This window comes from Bufo gargarizans, chromosome 2 (assembly GCF_014858855.1).
Source record: "Bufo gargarizans isolate SCDJY-AF-19 chromosome 2, ASM1485885v1, whole genome shotgun sequence".
NCBI classification, from domain to species: Eukaryota; Metazoa; Chordata; class Amphibia; order Anura; family Bufonidae; genus Bufo; species Bufo gargarizans.
The window spans coordinates 409,864,865-409,888,182 of NC_058081.1; the positions used below are offsets into that span (position 1 = coordinate 409,864,865).

General features: G+C 45.3%; 1 protein-coding gene across 1 annotated transcript in view; it reads left to right on the forward strand.

Annotated features, from left to right (window-relative positions):
- Positions 1-17,771: 17,771 nt before the first annotated feature.
- Positions 17,772-23,318, forward strand: part of NPM1 (nucleophosmin 1) — a 30,771-nt gene continuing 25,224 nt past the window's right edge. Inside the window, exon 1 of the mRNA XM_044280869.1 lies at positions 17,772-17,912. Coding sequence (XP_044136804.1) covers positions 17,852-17,912 — 61 coding nt within the window. The 5' untranslated portion in view covers positions 17,772-17,851. The remainder of the gene's footprint in view (positions 17,913-23,318) is intronic.

Here is a 23,318-nt window from a genome sequence, read left to right on the forward strand (position 1 = left end):
GATAACGCTCAGTCCTGGGCCTTTTCGCTGCCTATGGGGGCACGGCCCCTCTGTTCAGTGGATTAATTTTTTTTAGCCCTGGGTCAGATATATGATGATCCGGATCGTATTGACTACCTCTTTTATGCCAGGGTAAACAGTCCGCAGAGATATACTGTTCAGAATTTCGGAGATGGGCAGCTGATACTGGTTGGAATGATGCTGCACTCCGAAGTCAATTTTGCCATGGTCTTTCAGAGGGATTAAAAGATACATTTGCCTTTCATGAGAGACCTACCTCCTTGGACTCTGCCATGTCTCGGGCCGTTCGTATTGACAGGCGTCTTAGAGAGAGAGGAGAGATCACTCCTTCCTGTCATACTCAGTCCAAGGACAGTGCGGCGGTTTCATTCAGTGCACAGGGGTCTCACTCGCTCTCAATCCCTTCTGAGCAGGAGCCCATGCAGCTGGGTTTGCTTGCCTCTGACAATAGAAGATTCAGCTCTCATAGGATTTCTGTTGTGGAGGTATAATCTATTTGGCAAATGTTTGTCCCTCTAAGAGATTCAGGCAGTTTTTTGAGAGTAATAAAGAAACAAAAAGAAAAAAATCCTTTAAAGACGTTCCATCTGTTACTATTGGCAAGGTTGATTCAGAAATTGAAGGTTTTCCGTTTGCTTGTAGTTCCCATTTTGTCTTACCTGCCAGGGTGGCGCTAGAGAGAGCAAGAACATTTTTTGTGAGATATTTGTAGCTAGTGGAGCAGCTGTCAATCTCATTGATATTCAATTTGCTATAACTCATGGTTTCCAGGTATGCACTTTGGGAAAGGATATACCTGTTTTTGCTATTGATTCCGTTCCACTTTCTCAGAAATCGTTAAAGGGCATAGTTCACAATATCCGTTTGATTGTGAGTGATACTCATGTTGAGGATGTGTCATGTTTCGTCCTTAGCGGGTTGCCTACTCCTCTAGTGTTGGGGTTACCCTGGCTCACTAAACATAACCCCACCATTGATTGGCAAGCGAGGCAAATAAATGGTTGGAGTGACTTTTGCAGAGAGAATTGCCTCACGACATCTGTTTCAGAGGTTTCTACTAAGACTGTACCATCTTTTCTCTCTGAATTTTCGGATGTGTTTTCTGAGAGTGGTGTTCAGGAATTGCCCCCTCACAGGGAGTACGATTGCCCTATTAATCTCACCCCAGGCGCCAAGCTGCCTAAATCTCGTTTATACAATCTCTCCCAATCTGAAAGGGTCGCTATGCGTGCTTATATTTCTGAGAGTCTGAGAAAGGGACACATACGACCCTCGAAGTCACCTGTTGCTGCTGTTTTTTTCTTTGTTAAGAAAAAAGATGGTTCTTTAAGACCATGTCTGGATTTCAGGGAGCTGAACAGTATCACAATTCGTGACCCTTATCTGCTTCCTCCGATCCTGGACCTGTATAACCAGATTGTTGGGGCTAAAGTTTTTTCCAAGTTGGATCTAAGAGGGGCATACAACCTGGTCAGGGTCAGAGAAGGAGACGAATGGAAGACGGCCTTCAATACCCCTGAGGGCCATTTTGAGAATTTAGTTATGCCTTTTGGTTTGATGAATGCTCCAGCCGTCTTTCAGCATTTTGTGAACAGCATTTTTTATCATTTAATGGGGAAATTTGTATTAGTGTATCTAGATGACATTTTGATTTTTTTTCTCCTGATTTCAAAACTCATAAGGAACACTTACGTCAGGTCTTGCTCATCCTGCGGGAGAATAAATTGTACGCTAAACTGGAAAAATGTGTGTTTGCGGTTCCAGAGATTCAATTCCTGGGGTTTCTTCTCTCCGCTTCTGGTTTTCGCATGGACCCCGAGAAGGTCCGCGCTGTGCTTGAGTGGGAGCTTCTTGAGAATCAGAAGGCGCTGATGTGTTTTTGGGGTTTTGCCAATTATTACAGGAAGTTTATTTTGAATTATTCCTCTGTTGTTAAACCACTCACTGATATGACTAGAAAGGGGGTAGATTTTTCCTCCTGGGCGGTAGAGGCGCGTAAGGCCTTTTCTAATATCAAGGAGAGTTTTGCTTCTGCTCCCATCTTGGTACAACCTGATATTTCTCTACCCTTCATAGTTGAGGTTGATGCTTCTGAGGTGGGTGTGGGTGCTGTCTTGTCTCAGGGTCCCTCTCCTGCCAAATGGCGACTGTGTGCCTTTTTCTCGAAGAAACTCTCCTCCGCAGAGAGAAATTAAGATGTGGGAGATAGGGAGTTGTTGGCCATCAAGTTAGCTTTTGAGGAATGGCGCCATTGGCTAGAGGGAGCCAGACACCCTATTACCGTGTTTACTGACCATAAGAATCTGGCCTACTTGGAGTCAGCCAAGCGTCTGAACCTGAGACAGGCCAGATGGTCTTTGTTCTTTTCAAGGTTTAATTTTGTTGTCACGTTCCGCCCTGGGGTTAAGAATGTGAAGGCGGATGCCCTGTCACGTTGTTTTCCGGGAGGTGGGAATTTTGAAGACCCGGGTCCCATTTTGGCTGAAGGTGTGGTGGTCTCTGCTCTTTATCCTGAATTGGAGGCAGAGGTTCAGGTAGCACAGTCAGAGGCTCCTGATCTTTGTCCGCCTGGGAGGTTGTTTGTGCCTCTCGCTTTAAGACACACGATTTTTAAGGAGCACCACGATACTGTCCTTGCTGGGCACCTGGGGACAAGAGCCACAGTGTATCTCATCGCTCGGAGATTCTGGTGGCCGGCGCTTCGTAAGTCGGTTGAGGGTTTTGTGGCAGCCTGCGAGACCTGCGCTCGTGCCAAAGTCCCTCATTCACGGCAATCAGGTCCTCTCCTTCCGTTACCCATTCCTTCCCGTCCTTGGACACATCTGTCCATGGACTTCATTACGGACCTGCCTCGCTCCTCGGGGAAGACTGTGATTCTGGTGGTGGTGGACCGTTTTAGAAAAATGGTGCATTTCATTACTTTTCCTGACTTGCCCAATGCTAAGACGCTGGCGCAGGCATTTATTGATCACATTGTCAAATTGCATGGTATTCCTTCAGACATAGTCTCTGATATGGGCACACAGTTTGTTTCCAGATTCTGGAAGGCTTTCTGTTCTCGCTTGGGGGTTCGGTTGTCATTCTCTTCTGCTTTCCACCCGCAGTCGAATGGTCAGACAGAGCGCGTCAATCAGAATCTGGAGACATATCTGCGCTGTTTTGTGGTGGAGAATCAGGAGGATTGGTGTTCTTTTTTGTCCCTTGCTGAGTTTGCTTTAAATAACCGTCGTCAGGAGTCCTCTGATAAGTCACCATTTTTTGGTGCATATGGGTTTCATCCGCAGTTTGGGACATTCTCTGGAGAGGGGTCTTCTGGTTTACCTGATGAGGACAGATTCTCCTCGTCTTTGTCATCTATTTGGCAAAAGATTCAGGATAATCTAAAGAGCATGAGTGAGAGATATAAGCGTGTGGCGGATAAGAGACGTGTGCCTGGTCCGGACCTGAATGTTGGTGATCTGGTGTGGTTGTCTACTAACAATATCAAATTGAAGGTTCCCTCCTGGAAGTTGGGTGCTAAGTTTATTGGGCCTTACAAAATCTTGTCCGTCACAATCCTGTTGCCTACCGTCTTGATCTTCCTCAGACTTGGAAGATCCATAATGTTTTTCATAAGTCCTTATTAAAACCTTATATCCAACCCATTGTACCCTCGTCTTTGCCTCCTCCTCCAATTGTGGTTGATGGTAATCTTGAATTTCAGGTCTCTAGGATTGTGGATTCTCGTGTTGTCCGCGGTTCTCTCCAGTACCTCGTTCATTGGGAGGGTTATGGTCCTAAGGAGAGGATTTGGGTCCCAGTGACGGACATTAAGGCCACTCGTCTCATCAGGGCTTTCCATAGGTCCCATCCTGAGAAGGTGGGCTCTGAGTGTCCGGAGTTCACTCGTAGAAGGAGGGGTACTGTCACCACCAGACATCTGAGAAGCTCTGACAGACGTCCTTCAGAACCTCCTCCTTGAGGTTCCTTTTGTTTTGCTTTCCTTTATCATCTCGTTAGCCTCTCTCAGCTGTCATGTAGTTGCATTCCTTTAAATCCCTTCCCATACTACATCACTTTGCGGTTTATACAACTTCCTGGAGTGTATGCATGCTGGATGCTACTACTGAGTCTTCTACAGATAAGTTTTGTTCATTCATTTGTGTTTTCCTGTGTTTTCAGGTGACCCTGACTCCCTCCGTATCAAGTGTAGGGAGCCGGTGGTCGTGTCCCCTCACTATTATAGGGTGTTCAGGTGTTATACAGTCGAGGTACGAGGCTATGCGATCATCTACCATTTCGATTTTTGCATAGGCTGAGCAGTTAGGGAGAGAGCCAGGTCTGTTGCAGGGCTCTCCCTTTTGTTCCTTAGTTTTGGATCCAGTCAGTCGGATCTTCATTTTGTGTCTTCTAGTTTTCTATACACCTTTCGTGACACAATGATTAAAAAAGCGTGGTTATTATCAATAGATTAAGCTCAATTCATGTCTAGGTGAATATATAGTACATCTCAGATGCCTCTTTACTTATATAACCATAAGTGACATCTGTTATATTGAGATATTGCCGTAACTTTTTGTTAACAGGTATCACCTGTTATATTCCCCTTGTCGTGCTTGATGTCCAGTTATTGTGCACATATAGTTGTGTTCAAAATAATAGCAGTGTGTTTAAAAAAGTGAATAAAGCTCAAAATCTTTCTAATAGCTTTTATTTTCATACACACAAATGCATTGGGAACACTACACATTCTATTCCAAATCATAACATGAAGAAAAATATACCAAATATACCAAATTTGTGTTGTTCCTCAAAAAAAATGGAAGAAAAGTGAATATTAGACAAATAGCAGTGGCACCTTCCTCATTTGCTGTTCGCCTAGTGCCCCAGGAGTCCACTGGGTTCTCACCCTTTGAACTCCTATATGGACGAGACGTCCGAGGGCCCTTTTAATACTGATTTTGGGGACCTGGGAGGGAAAAGGTGACCCCTCAGAAGTCTCTGTGGTTGAATATGTCCTAAAATTCGGGACAAGATGGAGTCCCTCATGGCCATAATGACAAAAAAACTGTCAAAGGCACAGGCCAAGCAGAAGGCCTGGTATAACCAGCACGCCAGAGATCGGTCATACAAAGCAGATCAGAAGGTATACGCCCTACTCCCTGTCAGGCAGAACAAATCGCAGGCCGCTTGGGAAGGGCCATACACCATTCTGAAACATGAGAACCCAGTCACTTACCTAGTGAGTCTGGGGGGGTAAACGACAGAAAATGTTCCACGTGAACATGTTAAAAGCACATGAGGAGAGAGAGCAGTATGTGTTAGCAGTGTGAATCCAGCTAGCACCGGAAGAGCCAGATCCACTGATAGACCTGCTAGCACTGCTACGAGAAGTGGCGGAGGATTGGAACATCAACCCCCACCTCTCGTACTAACAGCAACATCAGCTCACCGCCCCCCCTGAGTGCGCACTGCGCCACATTCTCAGGACTCCCTGGCCAAACCAACCTAGAAGCTCACCGAGTTAACACAGGGACCCACAAGCTCTTATGGCAGGGCCCTTATCGCACCTCACCTGAAGTGCAGGCTGAGATCAAGCAAGAAATTGAGGAAATGCTGCAGTTAGGAGTCATCCAGAAATCCGCTAGCCCATGGGCCGCTCCGGTTGTTTTAGTCCCCAAAAAGGACTAGACGACCCGGTTCTGTGTCGACAATCAGAGACTGAATGACATCACCACAACCGATGCATATCCCATGAATCGGTCTCTTCACTCCAATTCAATATGAAGAGTGGTGGCAGCAAATGAAGTTGGCATCCTGCGCGAAATCAATAATTTTATTTGACCAATTGTATCCTGTATGGGCACACCAACCAATCTTAAACGTTTACTGTGCTTACAGTGGATTCTCCTCCAGAAGTCTCTAGTGGACGAGACCTGTATGGCAACTATGGCATAGTACAGTCCTGATCAAAAGTTTAAGACCACTTGAAAAATGGCAAAAAATCATATTTAGCATGGCTGGATCTTAACAAGGTTCCAAGTAGAGCTTCAACATGCAACAAGAAATGAGAGTGAGACAAAACATTTTTTGAGCATTCAATTAATTGAAAATAACGATTAAACTGAAACAGGCTGTTTTTCAGCTGATCCAAATTTTAGGACAACATGCCTTTAAAAGGCCAAATCTGTGCAAAGATGTGGATTCATTGTCATTTTCTGTCAGGTAGTCACACGTTGTGATGGCAAAGGCAAAAAACTCTCCCTTTTTAAACGTGGTCGGGTTGTTGAACTGCATAGGCAGGATCTCTCACAGCGCGCCATCGCTGCTGAGGTGGGACGCAGTAAGACAGTCATTTCGAATTTCTTAAATGATCCTGAGGGTAATAGAACAAAAAAGTCAAGTGGAAGACCGAACAAAAATTTCAACAGCACTGAGTCGGAGGATCCAATTGGCTGTCCATCAAGACACTGGATGATCCTCGACCCAAATTAAGGCCCTTACTGGTGCTGACTGCAGCCCCATAACCATCAAACGGCATCTGAGACTGAAGGGCTTTAAAAACAAAAAACTTCTTCAAAGACCTCATGCACGGGGTGCCGTTACAATTTCAGTCGGTCCTGTCCCCCAGCAGCAGACTGTTTTATTGGGAGAGGACAGCTTTGTCCTCCCACCCCAGCGGCAGAGTTTCCAGCAGGGAATAGAGAGCCCAGTCTCCTTTCCCCAGCAACAGGACACTGTATTGGGAGCGGAGACAGTCGGTCTCCCTCCCCAGAGTCTGGAAGTATGTATGAGAGAGGAGCTTGCTACCCCCTCTCCCCCTCTCCCCAGCGGCAATGTGATATATTGGGAATTGGGAGCCCAGTCTCCATTCCCCAGCAGCAGGCTGAGTTACAGGGGGCAGAGACAGTCGTTCCTGTCCCCCAGAAGCAGAGTGTTTTATTGGGAGAGGAGAGCTTTGTCCTCCCACCCCAGCAGCAGAGTGTCCAGCAAGGAATAGAGAGCCCAGTCTCCTTTCCCCAGCAGCAGGACACTGTATTGGGAGCGGAGACGGTCGGTCACCCTCCCCAGCGGCTGGAAGTATGTATGGGAGAGGAGCTTGTTACCCCCTCTCCCCAGCGGCAGCTTAACGTACCAGGGGCAGACAGTAAGCCCCACGACAGTGCAGATGGGACTGTGGTCTCTGCACTTACAGCACAGGGGGTAGGGACAGTCGGTCCTGTCCCCCAGCAACAGGGCTGTCTAGCCAAAAGGGAGTCAGTCTCCCCCTCCAGAAGCAGAGCTGTGTATCTAAAGGTCTCCCCCTCCAACAACCAGGCTCCAACCAGGCTTCTTCCGTGGTAGCGCTGGCACCAGGGCAAAGTACCGCTGGTCTCTGCCTACTCAGCAACCCACCAAGGCAGTCTACCAGTCCCCCACACAGCCGTAGTGAGGCACCTGGACATGGACAGGTTTCTCCCTTGCTCAGGTGTAGTAACCATTTATTGTGGGTGGGCTGTACTGCTGTTTCTGTTTTGTGGGTGGGCTGCTGGACTAACAAGGGCACTGACTGGCAGGAAGTCAGATACCCTGTTAGTCTGTTTGGTAAAGGGGAGAGATGTGACGAGACCAATCTCGTCACATTGCATTGGAGAAGCCTGGTTGCCCACCTTCTCCCTTTAGACTATGGCCCCATGTTAAAACGCTTGATTTTCCCCTGCAAAGACATGAAAGCCGGGTCATTTGGTACTTGCCCTATTTAAACAGTGATACCCCAGATAGCTATGCCATGGAGCCCATTCGGATATCGAAAGAATTTGGCTCCATGGCGATTCTACTGTATTCGTATAGTCTGAGTGCCATTCACCTAATTAAATGCACTCAGACCTGAGCTATCTGGGGATATGTTAAATGTCTGTGTTTACTGTAATGGTTGTGACATTTTATATATGAATAGTGATTTCTGTCCTGTTGTTCCCACGTGTACAATTGCGATTTCCTTTTGTCCTGAGAGATAATTGAATTACTCCTCGGTTGTCTCCAGGGCAGAGAGGAGGAAACCAGGATGCATTGTGGGGATGCATTGTGTCTGTGTGTCCTGAATTGCTGCTTATCTGTTCTGTGTCACAGTCTTCCATCTGGTCCCCCTAGGGGAGTGTCCAGATGGGGACCTGCATAAATACGGGCGGGTAGCCCTCAGTAAAGAGAGATTCTGATTTACCCTCAACACAGAGCTTGGTCTCGTTCTTGGGGGGATTTATTGTATGCTGTTACAGTTCGACTGCTAGGAGTGTAAACCTTTCATATGGTTTTTCCTATTCGGCTGTATGCAGCATTCATATGGTTTCCAGTTCGGGAGATTGGTGTCTTTAGTAGCTGCCTTTGCATCTGGAAAGGGAATATCTCTTAAACGGCTTTTACCCCCTTTTATGCCCGGGGTGCCTTGTCTCCTTGAACGCCACAGAACTGCTTGTTTTGACTTTGCAAGAGAGCACCAAACATGTTTTCTACGCGCCACAGTGGAGGAGTGCTTTTTCCTTCAGTGGAACAATGGAGCTTCAGGAAGTGCAGGGGCGTCAAACGGCCGCTGGCTATGTCCAGGTGTTGCAGAGAGCATTCCTCATGACTGAGAGCCCTCGTCTGTATGGTAACGACTGGGTGTTTCAACAGGACAACGATACAGTACACAATGCCCGCAGGTCTTCTTCCAGGAGAATAAAATCACTGTTTTGGCCCATCCTGCGTGTTCCCCTGATCTAAATCAAATTGAGAACCTTTGGGGATGGATGGCAAGGGAAGTTTACAAAAATGGACAACAGTTCCAGACAGTAGATGGCCTTCGTGCGGCCGTCTTCACCACTTGGAGAAATGTTCCCGCTCACCTCATAGAAACGCATGCATCAAGCATGCCGAAACGAATTTTGGAAGTGATAAACAATATCATATTTAGCATGGCTGGATCTTAACAAGGTTCCAAGTAGAACTTCAACATGCAACAAGAAGAAATAGGAGTAAGACAAAACATTTTTTGAGCATTCAATTTAATGAAAACAACGAATAAACTGAAACAGGCTGTTTTTCAGCTGATCAAAAGTTTAGGACTACACCTCCCAAAGAAAACTAAACACCCCCCAAAACCGAAATCCATCTTCCAAACATGAACTCAGTAATGAGTGAGCTCCAAAAAAAATATTTAGTTTTGTTTGGCTGTTAACCCTTGCTTTATTACCGGCAAAATGGATTCAAATTGAAATTTTGCCCAAAAATGGGTGTTTTGGCACAGTTTTTATTTTATATTTTTAACACCGTTCATCCGAGGCGTTTGGTCAAAAGTTATTTATATAGCGACGACTTTTACGCACGCGACGATGCCCAATATGTATGGCTCTCAGACTTTGGAGACACTAAGCAGGCATCCTAAAACTGCTGCCCTCCAGATAAAACTACAATTCCCACCATGCCCTGCTGATGGCTGTAGGTTGTCTGGGCATGCTGGGAATTATAGTTTTACAACATCTGGAGGGCCGCAGTTTGAGGATGCCTGCATTAAAACTAATATTTTTGGGGGAAAGAAAAATTGTTTCCGTGTCTCCAAAGTCTGAGAGCCATAGTGTTTTATGTTCTCTAGTGGACTGTTGGGGGATTATAAAAATGTTGTACTCCATGGAAGTGTGATACTCCCTGAAGCAATCGATAATGCAGAGGCCCGGATGATCGGGGCACGTGTCACATTGAGTAGTGGTGTCCTTCCGTATCCCCCTCTTGTGACACACTCTGCACTTTTTTGGGGTTCGTCCCTTCTTTCCAGTATGGGGGACCACACCTGGAAAGTGTTGGCCAGGGATGATCCGGGCGCCTCCAGTTCCCGAGGTACTCCGGCCCGCTCTTTCCCGGTCCGAAAAGATCAGGTCCTTGAGGACTGCCTCATAGAATTGGAGGAATGTCCCTGTGCTGCCAGCGCTTCGGTATAGTACAAAAGAGTTGTACATGACAACCTGCACCAAGTAGACCGCAACTTTTTTGTACCATGCCCGGGTTTTGCACATGGCGTTATATGGCGTGAGGACTTGATCAGAGAGATCAACTCCTCCCATATACCGATTGTAGTCGCGATACAATCGGGCTTGAGGACCATTGCCGCGGTACCTCACACAGAGACTGGGGTGGTGCTGTTACCGTGGATTGTGGACAGCATAAGGACATCCCTCTTGTCCTTATACCTGACCAGCAACAGGTTTCCACTGGTAAGTGCACGTGTCTCACCCCTGGGGATAGGTACCTGGAGGGGGTAGGCAGGGAGGTCGCGTTGATTTTTCCGCACGGTCCCACAAGCGAACGTGGATCTGGCGGCAAGGGACCTAAACAAGGGAATGCTGGTATAAAAGTTATCCACGTACAAGTGGTAACCATTATCCAGCAGTGGGTACATAAGGTCCCACACGAGTTTCCCGCTAACACCCAGAGTGGGGGGACATTCTGGGTGTTGAATACGGGAGTCTCGCCCCTCGTACACACGAAATTTGTAAGTGTACCCTGAGGTACTCTCACAAATTTTGTATAGCTTCACGTCATACCTCGCCCGCTTTGTGGGAATATATTGGCGGAAACTGAGTCTCCCCTTGAACGCAACGAGAGACTCATCAACCGCGACCTCCCTTCCAGGTACGTAGGCCTCCATGAATTTGGCCCCAAAGTGATCGATGACCGGCCGTATCTTATACAGCCGGTCATAGGCAGGATCACCTCGAGGTGGACATGCTGCATTATCGGAATAATGCAGACATTTCCGGATGGCCTCAAACCGGGAGCGTGTCATGACCATACTGTACAGTGGGGTCTGGTACAGGACGTCCCCACTCCAGTATTGCCTGACACTGGGTTTTTGGACTAGACCCATATGCAGCACGAGGCCCCAAAATGTCCTCATTTCGGCTGCACTGACCGGCGTCCAGCCACCGGGTCTAGCCAAAACTGAGCCTGGGTTTTGAGCGACGAACTGTTGGGCGTACAGATTCGTCTGCTCCACCATCAAATTCACCAGTGGGTTACTGAAAAAAAAACTAAAATAGTCTATTTCAGTAAACCCCACTGTGGGAATCTGGATTCCAGGATTGCCAGCAAAATCCGGAATCTCAGGCTCAAAGTCTACTGGGGGACACCAACTAAGTTCATCGGCAGGGGGCTCTGGTGGACTTATTTGGTGGGCCGGGAAACCAGTACGAACCCCAGGGCGGCTCGTACTAGGGTGGGCCACAGGATCCCTAGCATGTGGGGCCCCTGGCTCCGCCTGGCGGCGTCTCCGCCGCCTTGGTGGCTCATCGTCATCCGATGATGATGAGGAGGATGCGGATGCGGATGATAAAAGGAATGTGGGGTCATCCTCATCCTCACTGGGGCTCTCAGAGTCGGAGGCAATCTGGGCGTATGCAAGTGGCAGGGGGGAGGTCTGGGTTAGGGTTAGATGGATAGATGGAAGTTTGGAATAAAAGTACTTTTTCTTTTTTTTTTCCTAACTTACTTTTCCCTTCTTACCCTGCCTAACGGTGCCTCTCCCTCACTGATCCTAACCTACCTGGGTGGCGATGGGTGCAGAAGGGTGATGGATGGCGATTAGGGGGACACAGGAGCTGGTGCTGGCTGATGCTGCACGGTCAGGGTGCTGGACAGGAAGAGGAGGGGAGAGAGGAGCGCAGGAAGTTTGAATCTCGCGCCTTTCTCCCCTGCACCAATCAGCACCCTGGACAGCGGCGTTCAGCACCAGGGCCAGCACCGCCTCTCCAAATCCTCGGACTGCGATTGGTGGTGTATAATTATGCCACCGATCGCAGTCTTTTTCCAGTTCATCGGGTCACAGGACACCCGAATGGACCAGAAACGCAGAAAACCGCAGGTCTGAATTGACCTGCGGTTTTCTGCGATCGCCGATACGGGGGGGGGTCAAATGACCCCCCCCCCTCCGTTGTTACGGGATGCCGGCTGAATGATTTCAGCCGGCGTCCCGTTCCGATTAACCCCCGCGGCGCCGGAATCCCGATTTTAAGTCAGGACGTACCGGTACGTCCTGTGTCCTTAAGGACTCGGGAAATAGGGCGTACCGGTACGTCCTGTGTCCTTAAGGGGTTAAAGTAGCCCTTTCTATTAAGAAAAAATTTAAAAAGAACAAATCCATTCAAAAGTGGGCTGGTATGACAGGATTTCATAGATGGATTTCAAACTGCAAAATTACTTATTTTCATAAAAGAACGACGAGAGTAGAATCCACAACTAATTCATATGTACATGTAATAAAATACTTTTTAACATGTGATTGCACAAAAGTCATATACATGATTCAATGTCCATGCAGTATGTGGCAAAACAAAGCGGACCCTCAAAAAGAGAATTTCTGAACGTATTGCAAATATTAAGAACGGATATGAAAAACACTCACTCTCTAACCATGGTGTACTCAGTCCCCAATTGGCGGAAGGCCCCCCACCCTTTGATCTCCTTTTTTTAAATTGAACCATATCTAGATGAAAAGAAAAATCATAACAACCACAATTACAAAATAATAAAGATACCTACAAAAACAAAGAATAAATAAAAAGACAAATATGAACGCAATTGTTAGAATTCAATATAACATAATAAGTGAAATATATAATTTCATGCTGGTCCATAAACCACACAAGAATCACATCAAAATTGCATCTGTTTTTTTAGGTGTTTTTTTTGTTGGGTGTTCTCCCAGAAATTTAATAACAAGAACCAGCAATGTGATTATATATTTTTTATATCTACTAATTAATGTTTGAAACCTTCTATTCGAACATATTTATAAGGAGATAATATATGTAGCCATGAATGAAAAAATGCCCATCATCTCACTCTTGTTGGGAGAATAATCCTCATATGTATTTTATGCATTTTATGCTTGTATAGAAACTGTGGTATATGCATAAGAAGTATGATATACAGTATGTGACCTTTTAAAGACACCTTTGTCTAGAGTGATAACCAGAATGAATCCATTCCAAGTTTTGCGGCGACTCCAATAACACATGAATTCACAAAGTATTTAACCACTTCAGCACCCATAGCTTAAACCCCCTTAATGACCAGACCACTTTTTACAATTCTGCACTACACTACTTTCACTGTTTATCGCTCGGTCATACAACTCACCACCCAAATGAATTTTACCTCCTTTTCTTCTCACTACTAGAGCTTTCATTTGGTGGTACTTCATTGCTGTTGACATTTTTACTTTTTTTGATATTAATCAAAATTGACCGAAATTTTTACCAAAAAATGAAATTTTTCACTTTCTGTTGTAAATTTTTTATTGTTCTACATGTCTTTGATTAAAAAAAAATGCAATAGTGTATATTTATTGGTTTGGGTAAAAGTTATAGCGTTTACAAACTATGGTGCAAAAAAATTAATTTACGCACTTTCACTTTCTGAGCACCTGTCATGTTTCCTGAGGTTCTACAATGCCCAGACAGTAGAAACACCCCACAAATGACCCCATTTCGGAAAGTAGACACCCTAAGGTATTCGCTGATGGGCATAGTGAGTTCATGGAAGTTTTTATTTTTTTGTCACAAGTTAGTGGAAATAGATTTTTTTCTTTTCTTACAAAGTCTCATATTCCAATAATTTGTGACAAAAAATAAAATTTTACATGAACTCACCATGCCCCTCACGAAATACCTTGGGGTGTCTTCTTTCCAAAATGGGGTCACTTATTGGGTATTTATACTGCCCTGGCATTTTAGGGGACCTAAAGTGTGAGAAGTAGTTTGGAATCCAAATGTGTAGAAAATGCCCTGTGAAATCCTAAAAGTACTCATTGGAATTTGGTCCCCTTTGCGCACCTAGGCTGCAAAAAAGTGTCACACATGTGGTATCGCCGTACTCAGCAGAAGTAGGGCAATGTGTTTTGGGGTATATGTAAAAATACACGCCAAAACACATTGCCCTACTTCTCCTGAGTACGGCGATACCACATGTGTGACACTTTTTTTTGCAGCCTAGGTGCTCAAAGGGGCCCAAATTCCAATGAGTACCTTTTAGGAGGGCATTTTTAGGCATTTGGATTCCAAACTACTTCTCACGCTTTAGGGCCCCTAAAATGCCAGGGCAGTATAAATACCGCACATGTGACCCCATTTTGGAAAGAAGACACCCCAAGGTATTCTGTGAGGGGCATGGCGAGTTCATAGAAGTTTTTTTGGGGGCACAAGGTAGCAGAAAATGTTTTTTTTTTTTATTCTTGTGACAAAAAATAAAATTTTACATGAACTCACCATGCCCCTCATGGAATACCTTGGGGTGTCTTCTTTCCAAAATGGGGTATTTATACTGCCCTGGCATTTTAGGGGCCCTAAAGCGTAAGAAGAAGTCTGGAATCCAAATGTCTAAAAATGCCCTCCTAAAAGGTACTCATTGGAATTTGGGCCCTTTTACGCACCTAGGCTGCAAAAAAAAGTGTCACATGTGGTATCGCTGTACTCAGGAGAAGTAGGGCAATGTGTTTTGGGGTGTATTTTTACATATACCCATACTGTGTGTGAGAAATATCTCTATAAATGACAACTTAAAAAAAAAAATATGTATACAAAGTTGTCAATTTACTGAGATATTTCTCTCACCCAGCATGGGTATATGTAAAAATACACCCCAAACCACATTGCCCTACTTCTCCTGAGTACGGCGATACCACATGTGTGACACTTTTTTGCAGCCAAGATGCGCAAAGGGGCCCAAATTCCAATGAGTACCTTTAGGATTTCACAGGGCATTTTTACTCATTTGGATTCCGTGAGGGGTATGGTGAGTTCATGTAAGATTTTATTTTTTGTCACAAGTTAGTGGAATATGAGACTTTGTAAGAAAAAACAAAAATACAAAAATCTATTTCCGCTAACTTGTGCAAAAAAAATCTATGAACTCGCCATGCCCATCAAAAGTGATCTTTATAGCGCCACAGCGATTTTACAGGGTTTTTGCAGTGATCAGAAAAAATAATATTCTGTCACTGCGGTGGGGCGGACTGACTGATCAGGCGAACGCTGCGTTTTTTGTAGAGCCTATAGAACATGTCCTATTCTTGTCCGCAATTGCGGACAAGAAAAGGCATTTTCTATATAGTTCTGGCATTGTGCGGATCCGCAAAATGCGGAAAGCACATTGCCGGTGTCCGTGTTTTGCGGATCCGAAAAACACATACGGACGTCTGAATGGAGCCTTACAGGGGGGTGATCAATGACAGGGGGTGATCAGGGAGTCAATATGGGGTGATCAGGGGTTAATAAGTGACGGGGGGTGTAGTGTAGTGTGGTGATTCGTGCTACTTACAGAGCTGCTTGTGTTCTCTGGTGGTCGATCCAAGCAAAAGGGACCACCAGAGGACCAGGTAGCAGGTATATTAGACGCTGTTAACAAAACAGCGTCTAATATACTTTTTTAGGATTTAAAAATTCGCATCTACAGCCTGCCAGGCTATAGATCAACTCGTTTACCTCGCGATCCTGACCGTGCCGTCTTTTATATTGATTGGACCCTAGGCAAAAATTTACTTGGGCCCGCTGGATCCCGCCTTCCCACACCCTAGCATGCAATCACGCCCTCCACCACAACACACACACACAAAAATCCACACACCTCCTAGAGTACAATGAATGACTGTAAATACTTCCAGTTCTGAAAACTCCAGCAGCTCAGGATCAGTGCTCTGGGCAGCTGGGCTCAGGGCTGGAAGTGGGCACCACTCTGCAGGAGGGAGACCGGGGCTTGGCTCACCCTTGCGTTACAGTGCACCCCAGCACCCCACAGTATGCAGTATAGCACCCTATAGTATACAGCACCCCACTGTATGAAGTAAAGCACCCTATAGTATACAGCAACCTGCAGTATAGCACCCTATAGTATACAGCACCCCCACAGTATGCAGTATAGCACCCCACACTATACAGCACCCAACAGTATACAGCACACCACAGTATATAGTAGAGCAGTATAGCACCCCAAAGTATACAGCACCTCACAGTATACAGTAGAGCAGTATTGCACCCCACAATATACAGTACCTCACAGTATACAGCACCCCACAATATACAGCCCCCCACAGTATATAGCACCCCATAGTATACAGTACAGCAGTATAGTACTCCACAATATACAGCACCAGTTTCTCGGAGTGATCGTGGTAGTGAATTGCCAATCTCTTCCAATTTTTCTAATATAATTTTGCCTAGTGACAGGGTGAGTCACTGAGATTAGTGCACTCTTCCCATACAGTGTACAGGGGAGTTACCCTACCTTTACACATTGTTTTATGAGACAGGCGCTGGTTCTTTATGATTTAAGAGCAATATTTATTATGGCTGTTGGTGCTTTTGGATGGAAATGTCTCTTAGGATGCTTATCTGTTTCCTGTGTTATGTATGGGATATATTAGATTCATACCCTATATCAGTGATGGCGAACCTTTTAGAGGACGAGTGCCTAAACTGCAACCCAAATCCCACTTATTTATAGCAAAGTGCCAGCACGGCAATTTACCCTTAATACTACAGTCCAGTATAGTATATCCTCTATGTACTTTATCATTTAGATATAATAGCCTGCCTACATTCAGTGCGCTGCCTGTGCTGTTCATAGTGCGCCTGCGCTGATGAATGGCAGGAAAAGTCTAAGGCATATTGGTAGACCATAGACTTTTTCCAGAGTGAGAGTGCCCACAGAGAGGGCTCTGAGTGCCGCCTCTGGCACCCGTGCCATAGGTTCGCCATCACTGCCCTATATGCTATTAGGCTCACATTTTTTATTATATGGACCTTGTTATTCGTAGTGCTATTGTGTAGTCACATATATTGGATGTTTATGGTGTTCCTCTGTGATATATTGGGGATTATTTGATATTCATTTATATCTATACATTAATTGGGTGATATACTCAGTAGCACTGCTGATATATTTTATAGATATCTGATGATGCCATTGTTTTTCGGAACACTGCCACGCCCCCATGCTATTATTAGCCAAACCTCTGTAGTAAGAACAGTCTGCACTAATTCAGACTCCCATAGAAATACGCCTCCATACAAAATCAAGCATTGTCCAGATCATTGCTAAGGCCTCATGCGGTCCCCAATGCACGGACAACATCCGTGCTGCAGCCACGACGGATCGAGATCCAAAGACATACTGATCGGGACCTTAGATTGTGGATGATGTCTGTAAAGCGCTGCAGAATATAGTAGCGCTATATAAGTGCATGAAATAAATAAATTCAACTTGAATGGGTCCGTGATCCATCCGTACCGTAAAAAAATTGAACAAGTTCTATTTTTTTTGCGGTGCGGAGGCACGGACACAAACACTGTGGGTCTGCATCCCTGATGCAGGGAGTACACGGCCCGTGCCCGTATATTGCGGACCTGTGAAATTATAGGAGCAACAATTTCTAGTTTTTCTGGCCGATTGGTTGCCATAGATGTGTCCTGTCCCTGATATGCTACATAGCATAGGTGGGGCCACCATTAGCATTGTTCCTGTGAAGGGGGTCGCCTGATCCTATTCTTTTACCTTATTCTCACTAGATTCCCAGATTTTTTTAGGGGGGGTATACAAGTTTTCGGGTTAAGGAGAAATTGTTTTAACGCTACTATATTTTATATTTTTCACTGACTGGCAACGACAAAGAAAAAGAAAAAACACGTCGCACTGAGGACCACACAACCAATCAAAGCCCGGCTTATTGCGGCCCAGAAACCCCGCCCAGTTCCGCATTATCGCGAGACCCTCGGTGTCTATATAAAGCAGTGTCTCGCGGGCGCCTGGCCTCATTACACCGTCCATTGTAGCTCGTTGTGTGTGGAGAATGGAAGACAGCGTGGATATGGACAACATGGCTCCTCTTCGCCCGCAGAACTTCCTTTTCGGTATTTAGCCTCTAATCTGATTTTGCCTTGTTTCAGCTCGAGGAGTAGATTTTGTATTTATAGTTTTTAGATTGAGGGTGACACCGGGGCATTACTAGGACATTCCTTTGGGTGTACAGCGATAGACTGGCAAAACAAGTGCCCATCGGCTGCAGGTCTGTGGAGGTGCCCGCTCACGTGATCACTCATCGGGCGCCATGCTGCTACCACGTGTTGGCCACCCAGAGGCAGCTCGCGGCCCGTGTGTGTAGGTGATCGCAGAATGAGTGGTCACCAGCAGTGATGGGGGCCCCCCGTGTTCCTTTGTCTTTCCATCGGTTAATGATGGTGAGGGTCCATGTCTGCCTTACTTACGTACCACGATTTGCAGTATGCTGCCACCCTTGAACACTACCAGTATAATTTGATTTCATACCTAGAATGTGTTCCCTCTTTGAAGAAGCACTAAATCTAGAATACCGATGGAAACAAAGACTGTCTCGGGGTACTCTTACACTAGCGCTTTTGTTTTCTGGTATGGCGTTCCATCACAGGAGCTTAATACCGGGCGGAAAACGGATCCGTTTCATCCTAATGCATTCCGGAAAGAGAGCATTCAGTTCAGGATGCATCCGTTCAGTCCCTCTCACGTTTTTGGACGGAGAAAATACCGCAGCATGCTGCAAACTTCTCTCCGGCCAAAAAATACTGAACTGGCATAAATTTACATTGAAGTGTATTAATGCTGGTTTCGGCACTAAGTGTTCTGGCAAAACTGATCCAGCTTTCTGGTCTGCGCATGCCCAGACCTTTTAAAAATGCAAAGAAATTAATACTGGATCAGTTTTTCCAGATCCGTTTGACAAATGCCATCAGTTTGCGTCCGGATTGCCGGATCAGTCAGGGAGTTCCGGCGACGGAACTGCCAGCAGGTATCCTCTGCCCCAAGTGTTAACGTACCCTTAGTTTCTTGCTGCTTCCTTCCGGTCACAAAACAGAATTTTTGTATTTATTTTTTTCCCTGTTTCTTTGTCCTGCTCACTGAGAAGGCTGCACATGCTCAGTTTCAGCCTTTAACTGCCTCCTGAGCTGAGATGGGGCGAGCTGAGACACCCCCCTTAGCTACAGCAGAAAAGACACTCCCCTTGAGCTGTGAAAAGGAGAGCATGGACACACCCCTTAGCTGCAGCAGAAAGGACACTCCCCTTGCTCTGCCAGCTTGATATATATCTAGCAGAGCAATGAATGTGGAGCTCTCTGGATCCATGTGAGGTACAGGGCTGGTTCTAGCTTTATTAGAAAGAGGTTGCGGTATACTATGTCTGTCTTATTTTCATTTTTTACTTTAGTCCTGGGATAACCCCTTCACACTTGCATTGTCAGGATCCGGCGTGTACTCCACTTGCCGGAATTACACGCCGGATCCGGAAAAACGCAAGTGTACTGAAAGCATTTGAAAACGGATCCGTCTTCAAAATGCTTTCAGTGTTACTATGGCACCCAGGACGCTATTAAAGTCCTGGTTGCCATAGTAGTAGTGGGGAGCGGCATACTTACAGTCCATGCGGCTCCCGGGGCGCTCCAGAATGACACCAGAGCGTCCCATGCACATGGATGACGTGCCATGCAATCACGTGATACATGCGCTTGGGGCGCCCTGACGTCATTCTGGAGCGCCCTGGGAGCTGCACGGATGGTAAGTATGCTGCTCCCCTCTACACTTTACCATGGCTGCCAGGACTCTAGCGTCCCGGCAGCCATGGTAACCATTCAGAAAAAGCTAAACGTCGGATCTGGCAAAGTGCCGAAATGACGTTTAGCTTAAGGCCGGATCTGGATCAATGCCTTTCAATGGGCATTAATTCCGGATCCGGCCTTGCGGCAAGTCTTCAGGATTTTTGGCCGGAGCAAAAAGCGCAGCATGCTGCAGTATTTTCTCCGGCCAAAAAAACGTTCTGTTCCGGAACTGAAGACGCCATAAACGGATTTCTCTCCATTCAGAATGCATTAGGATAAAACTGATCAGGATTCTTCCGGCATAGAGCCCCGACGACGGAACTCTATGCCGGAAGAAAAGAACGCTGGTGTGAAAGAGCCCTGAGGCCTTCATTAATTATGTGATCAGGAGGGAAGTGTTAATTTCTGACCATCGTCTGCTTGTCAGTGGAGGAGACTGCTGCGTTTACATGCAGCGATCCCCACAGTGTGGGGAGTAGCGATCACTAATGCGGTCGCTTGCCTACATGCTTAATCTGTTTGTTGGCAGCAGAGCGTGATTAGACTCCACAATCTGCCACTATTTATAAACCTGTTGAAAGATTGCGATTGCTTGATAAGTGAGCTGAAGGGAGAAGGTATCAATAATTATCTTTAGCAATATCTGAAGTTACTCATATGGATGAAATATTACCAGTTAGATTGTCAAAATTCCCCTTTCCTCCTAGCCAGTGGGATTGCTCTGTTTCTACCAGTATGTTGCCATGGTATTGCCAAGAATAACAACTCTTACATATGTAACTTAAAACAGCTTTACTTAAAGGGATACTGAAGTTCTTTCTGATGATCTAACCTCTGGATACATCATGATCTGTGGTGGAAGACACCAGGAACCCCCCCCCCCCCCCCCCCCCCCCCATATCGGCTGTTTGAGAAGACAGCAGCGCTCCTAAAGGAAATCGAGGGCTGCGGGGCTCCTGGAGCGCCTCTGCTTTCTGAAACAGCTTATCGTCAGGAGTCCCGGATGTCGGACCCCTGCCAATCAAATGCTGATGATCTATCCAGAGGACAGGTCATTAGATAAAGAACTGCAGAACCCCTTTAACTGAAACTTACAAATATTTCAATATCATATCTGTATTCATACACTATGTAACTGGCCTATAGTCTAACAATATAGACAACAGATACTTAGGGGGGTCTTTTACTAATCTGAACTACGCCTAAATTAGGCTTAGTTCAGATGCAGATAGCGGTTAGTTGTGCTGTTATCTGCAACTTTTCCCTGCTCACACCAGGTCATACACTGCCTGTCCAAAAAAAGTCGCCACCTGGTTTTAACTAAGCAAATAGTTATGAACCTTCTATTGGATAATTACTGCATGGCTGATTATCTTTCAGCTGGCAACAAGTTATTTAACCCCAACTGGTGCAATGAGTTGCTTCTCATTTCTTAAACAACCACGTTGCAAGACATCTCGTGGTCATGGAAAAGATGTTAGTCTGTTTGAGAAGGGTTAAAGCATTGGCATGCACCACGTTTGAGAAGGGTTAAATCATTGGCATACATCAAGTAAACATCTAAGGAGATTGCAGAAACTACTAAAATTGGGTTAAGAACTGTCCAACGCATTATTAAAAACTGGCAGGATAGTGGGGACCCATCGTATTCGAAGAAATGTGGCAGGAAAAAAATCCTGAATGGGTGATCACTTAAACGTTTGATTTCAAATCAAAGAAAATCAGTAAAACTCACGGCTATGTTTAATAGTGAAAGTAAGAGCATTTCCACGCCTGCAATGTGAAGGAAACTTAAGGGATTGCAACTGAACAGCTGTGTACCCGTAAGAAAACCACTAATCCGTGAGGCAAACCAGGAAAAAAGGCTTGAGTTTGCTAGGGAGCATAACGATTGGACTCTGGAAGGTCATGTGATGTGATGAATCCAGAATTGCCCTGTTCCAGAGTGATGCACCAATCATCCCATGGAGACATGAGTGTATGGGTCACTGGTCTGTGTGTCGTAGGCATGGCTGCTGATATTATGAAGTATCAGGATCCAACGCCTGACTTGGCATGCACAACAGTACAAAGCAGAAAAATGGATCCTATCTTCTAAAAACTAGTAATTAATTGAAATCCATAAAAAAGCAATATGCATTATGATAAAAAGTCCCAACAGTTTATGCATTTTAGATAGGTATGTGCTTAATCATAGCATAAAGTCTCTGTGGACTGTATGAAATAAAAAAAATCTAATGGACCAATAGAACATTAGCTGGACATGGTGAAAACCATGATCAGAGGGAAAGGGCACATAGAACATTGATCTTGCTGCTTTTTATAATTTCATAGTCTGTATTGGGCTAGTATTTTTTATACAAGTAGTTATCCCAGCTAAAACAAAAAGTAGACCTAAATGTCAGTGTTTCTTACCAGTATCTTCAGCGGCCAATGAATATGCCAGTAATTGATTTCAATATCATGGGTCTTTCTGAAGAGACCCAGGGTATTGACGCCGCAATTCTTATTTTGGCCAGCAGGTGGCAAACCAACATAAATTTTTTTGTAATTCTGTACCACTATGGATATGTATGATAAACATATTGATATAGAATAAAAAAAATACAGCATTTTGTAGCCTCAAACACAAGCTATGAAAAAAGTAAAACAATATATAAAAAGATGTTTAAATCACCCCCTTTCCCTAGAATAAAAATAAATACATAAATAACAAAATATAAACATGGGCATAATCTCATCGGAAAACGCCCGTACTATTAAAATATATACTAAAATTGGGTTAAGAATTGTCCAACGCACTATTAAAAACTGGAAGCATAGCGGGGACCCATCGTATTCAAGGAAGAAATGTGGCGGGAAAAAATACTGAATGATCGGCTATCACTTAAAAGTTTGGTGAAAGCGAATCAAAGAAAAACAGTAGAACTCAGGGCTCTGTTTGTTAGCAAGAGCATTTCCACAAGCACAATGCAAAGGGAACTCAAGGGGTTGGGACTAAACAGCTGTGTAGCCGTAAGAAAACCTCTAATCAGTGAGGCAAACCAGAAAGACTTTAATTTGCTAGGGAGCATGAAGACTGGAATCTGGAGCAATGGAAGGTCATGTGGTCTGAGTCCAGATTTAGTGTTCCAGAGTGATGGGCGCATCAGGGTAAGTTCCTAGTTCCTACTGTACAAGCCTGCGGGGGCAGGGCAATGATCTGGGGTTGCTGCAGTTGGTCAGGTCTACGTTCAGCATCAGTATGTGCTCCAAGAATGAGGTTGGCTGACTACCTGAACATACTGAATGACCAGATTATTCCATCAATGGATTTTTTTCTTTCCTGATGGCACGGGCATATTCCAAGATGACAATGCCATAATTCATCGGGCTCAAATTTTCACACATGGATTGGCCACCTGTGTCCAGACCTTAACCCCATTGAGAATCTTTGGGATGTGCTGGAGAAGGCTTTGCACAGCAGTCAGACGCTACCATCATCAATGCAAGATCTTGGTGAAAAATTAATGCAACACTAAATGGAAAAAAATCTTGTGACATTGCAGAAGCTTATCGAAACAATTCCACAGTGAATGTGTGCCGTAATCAAAGCTAAAGTTTAATTATTTTTTTGGGGGGGGACAGGCAGTGTAGATAATGGTCTAAATGTAAGACTGCTTGGAAGCTGTCTCACATTTATAACTGGCA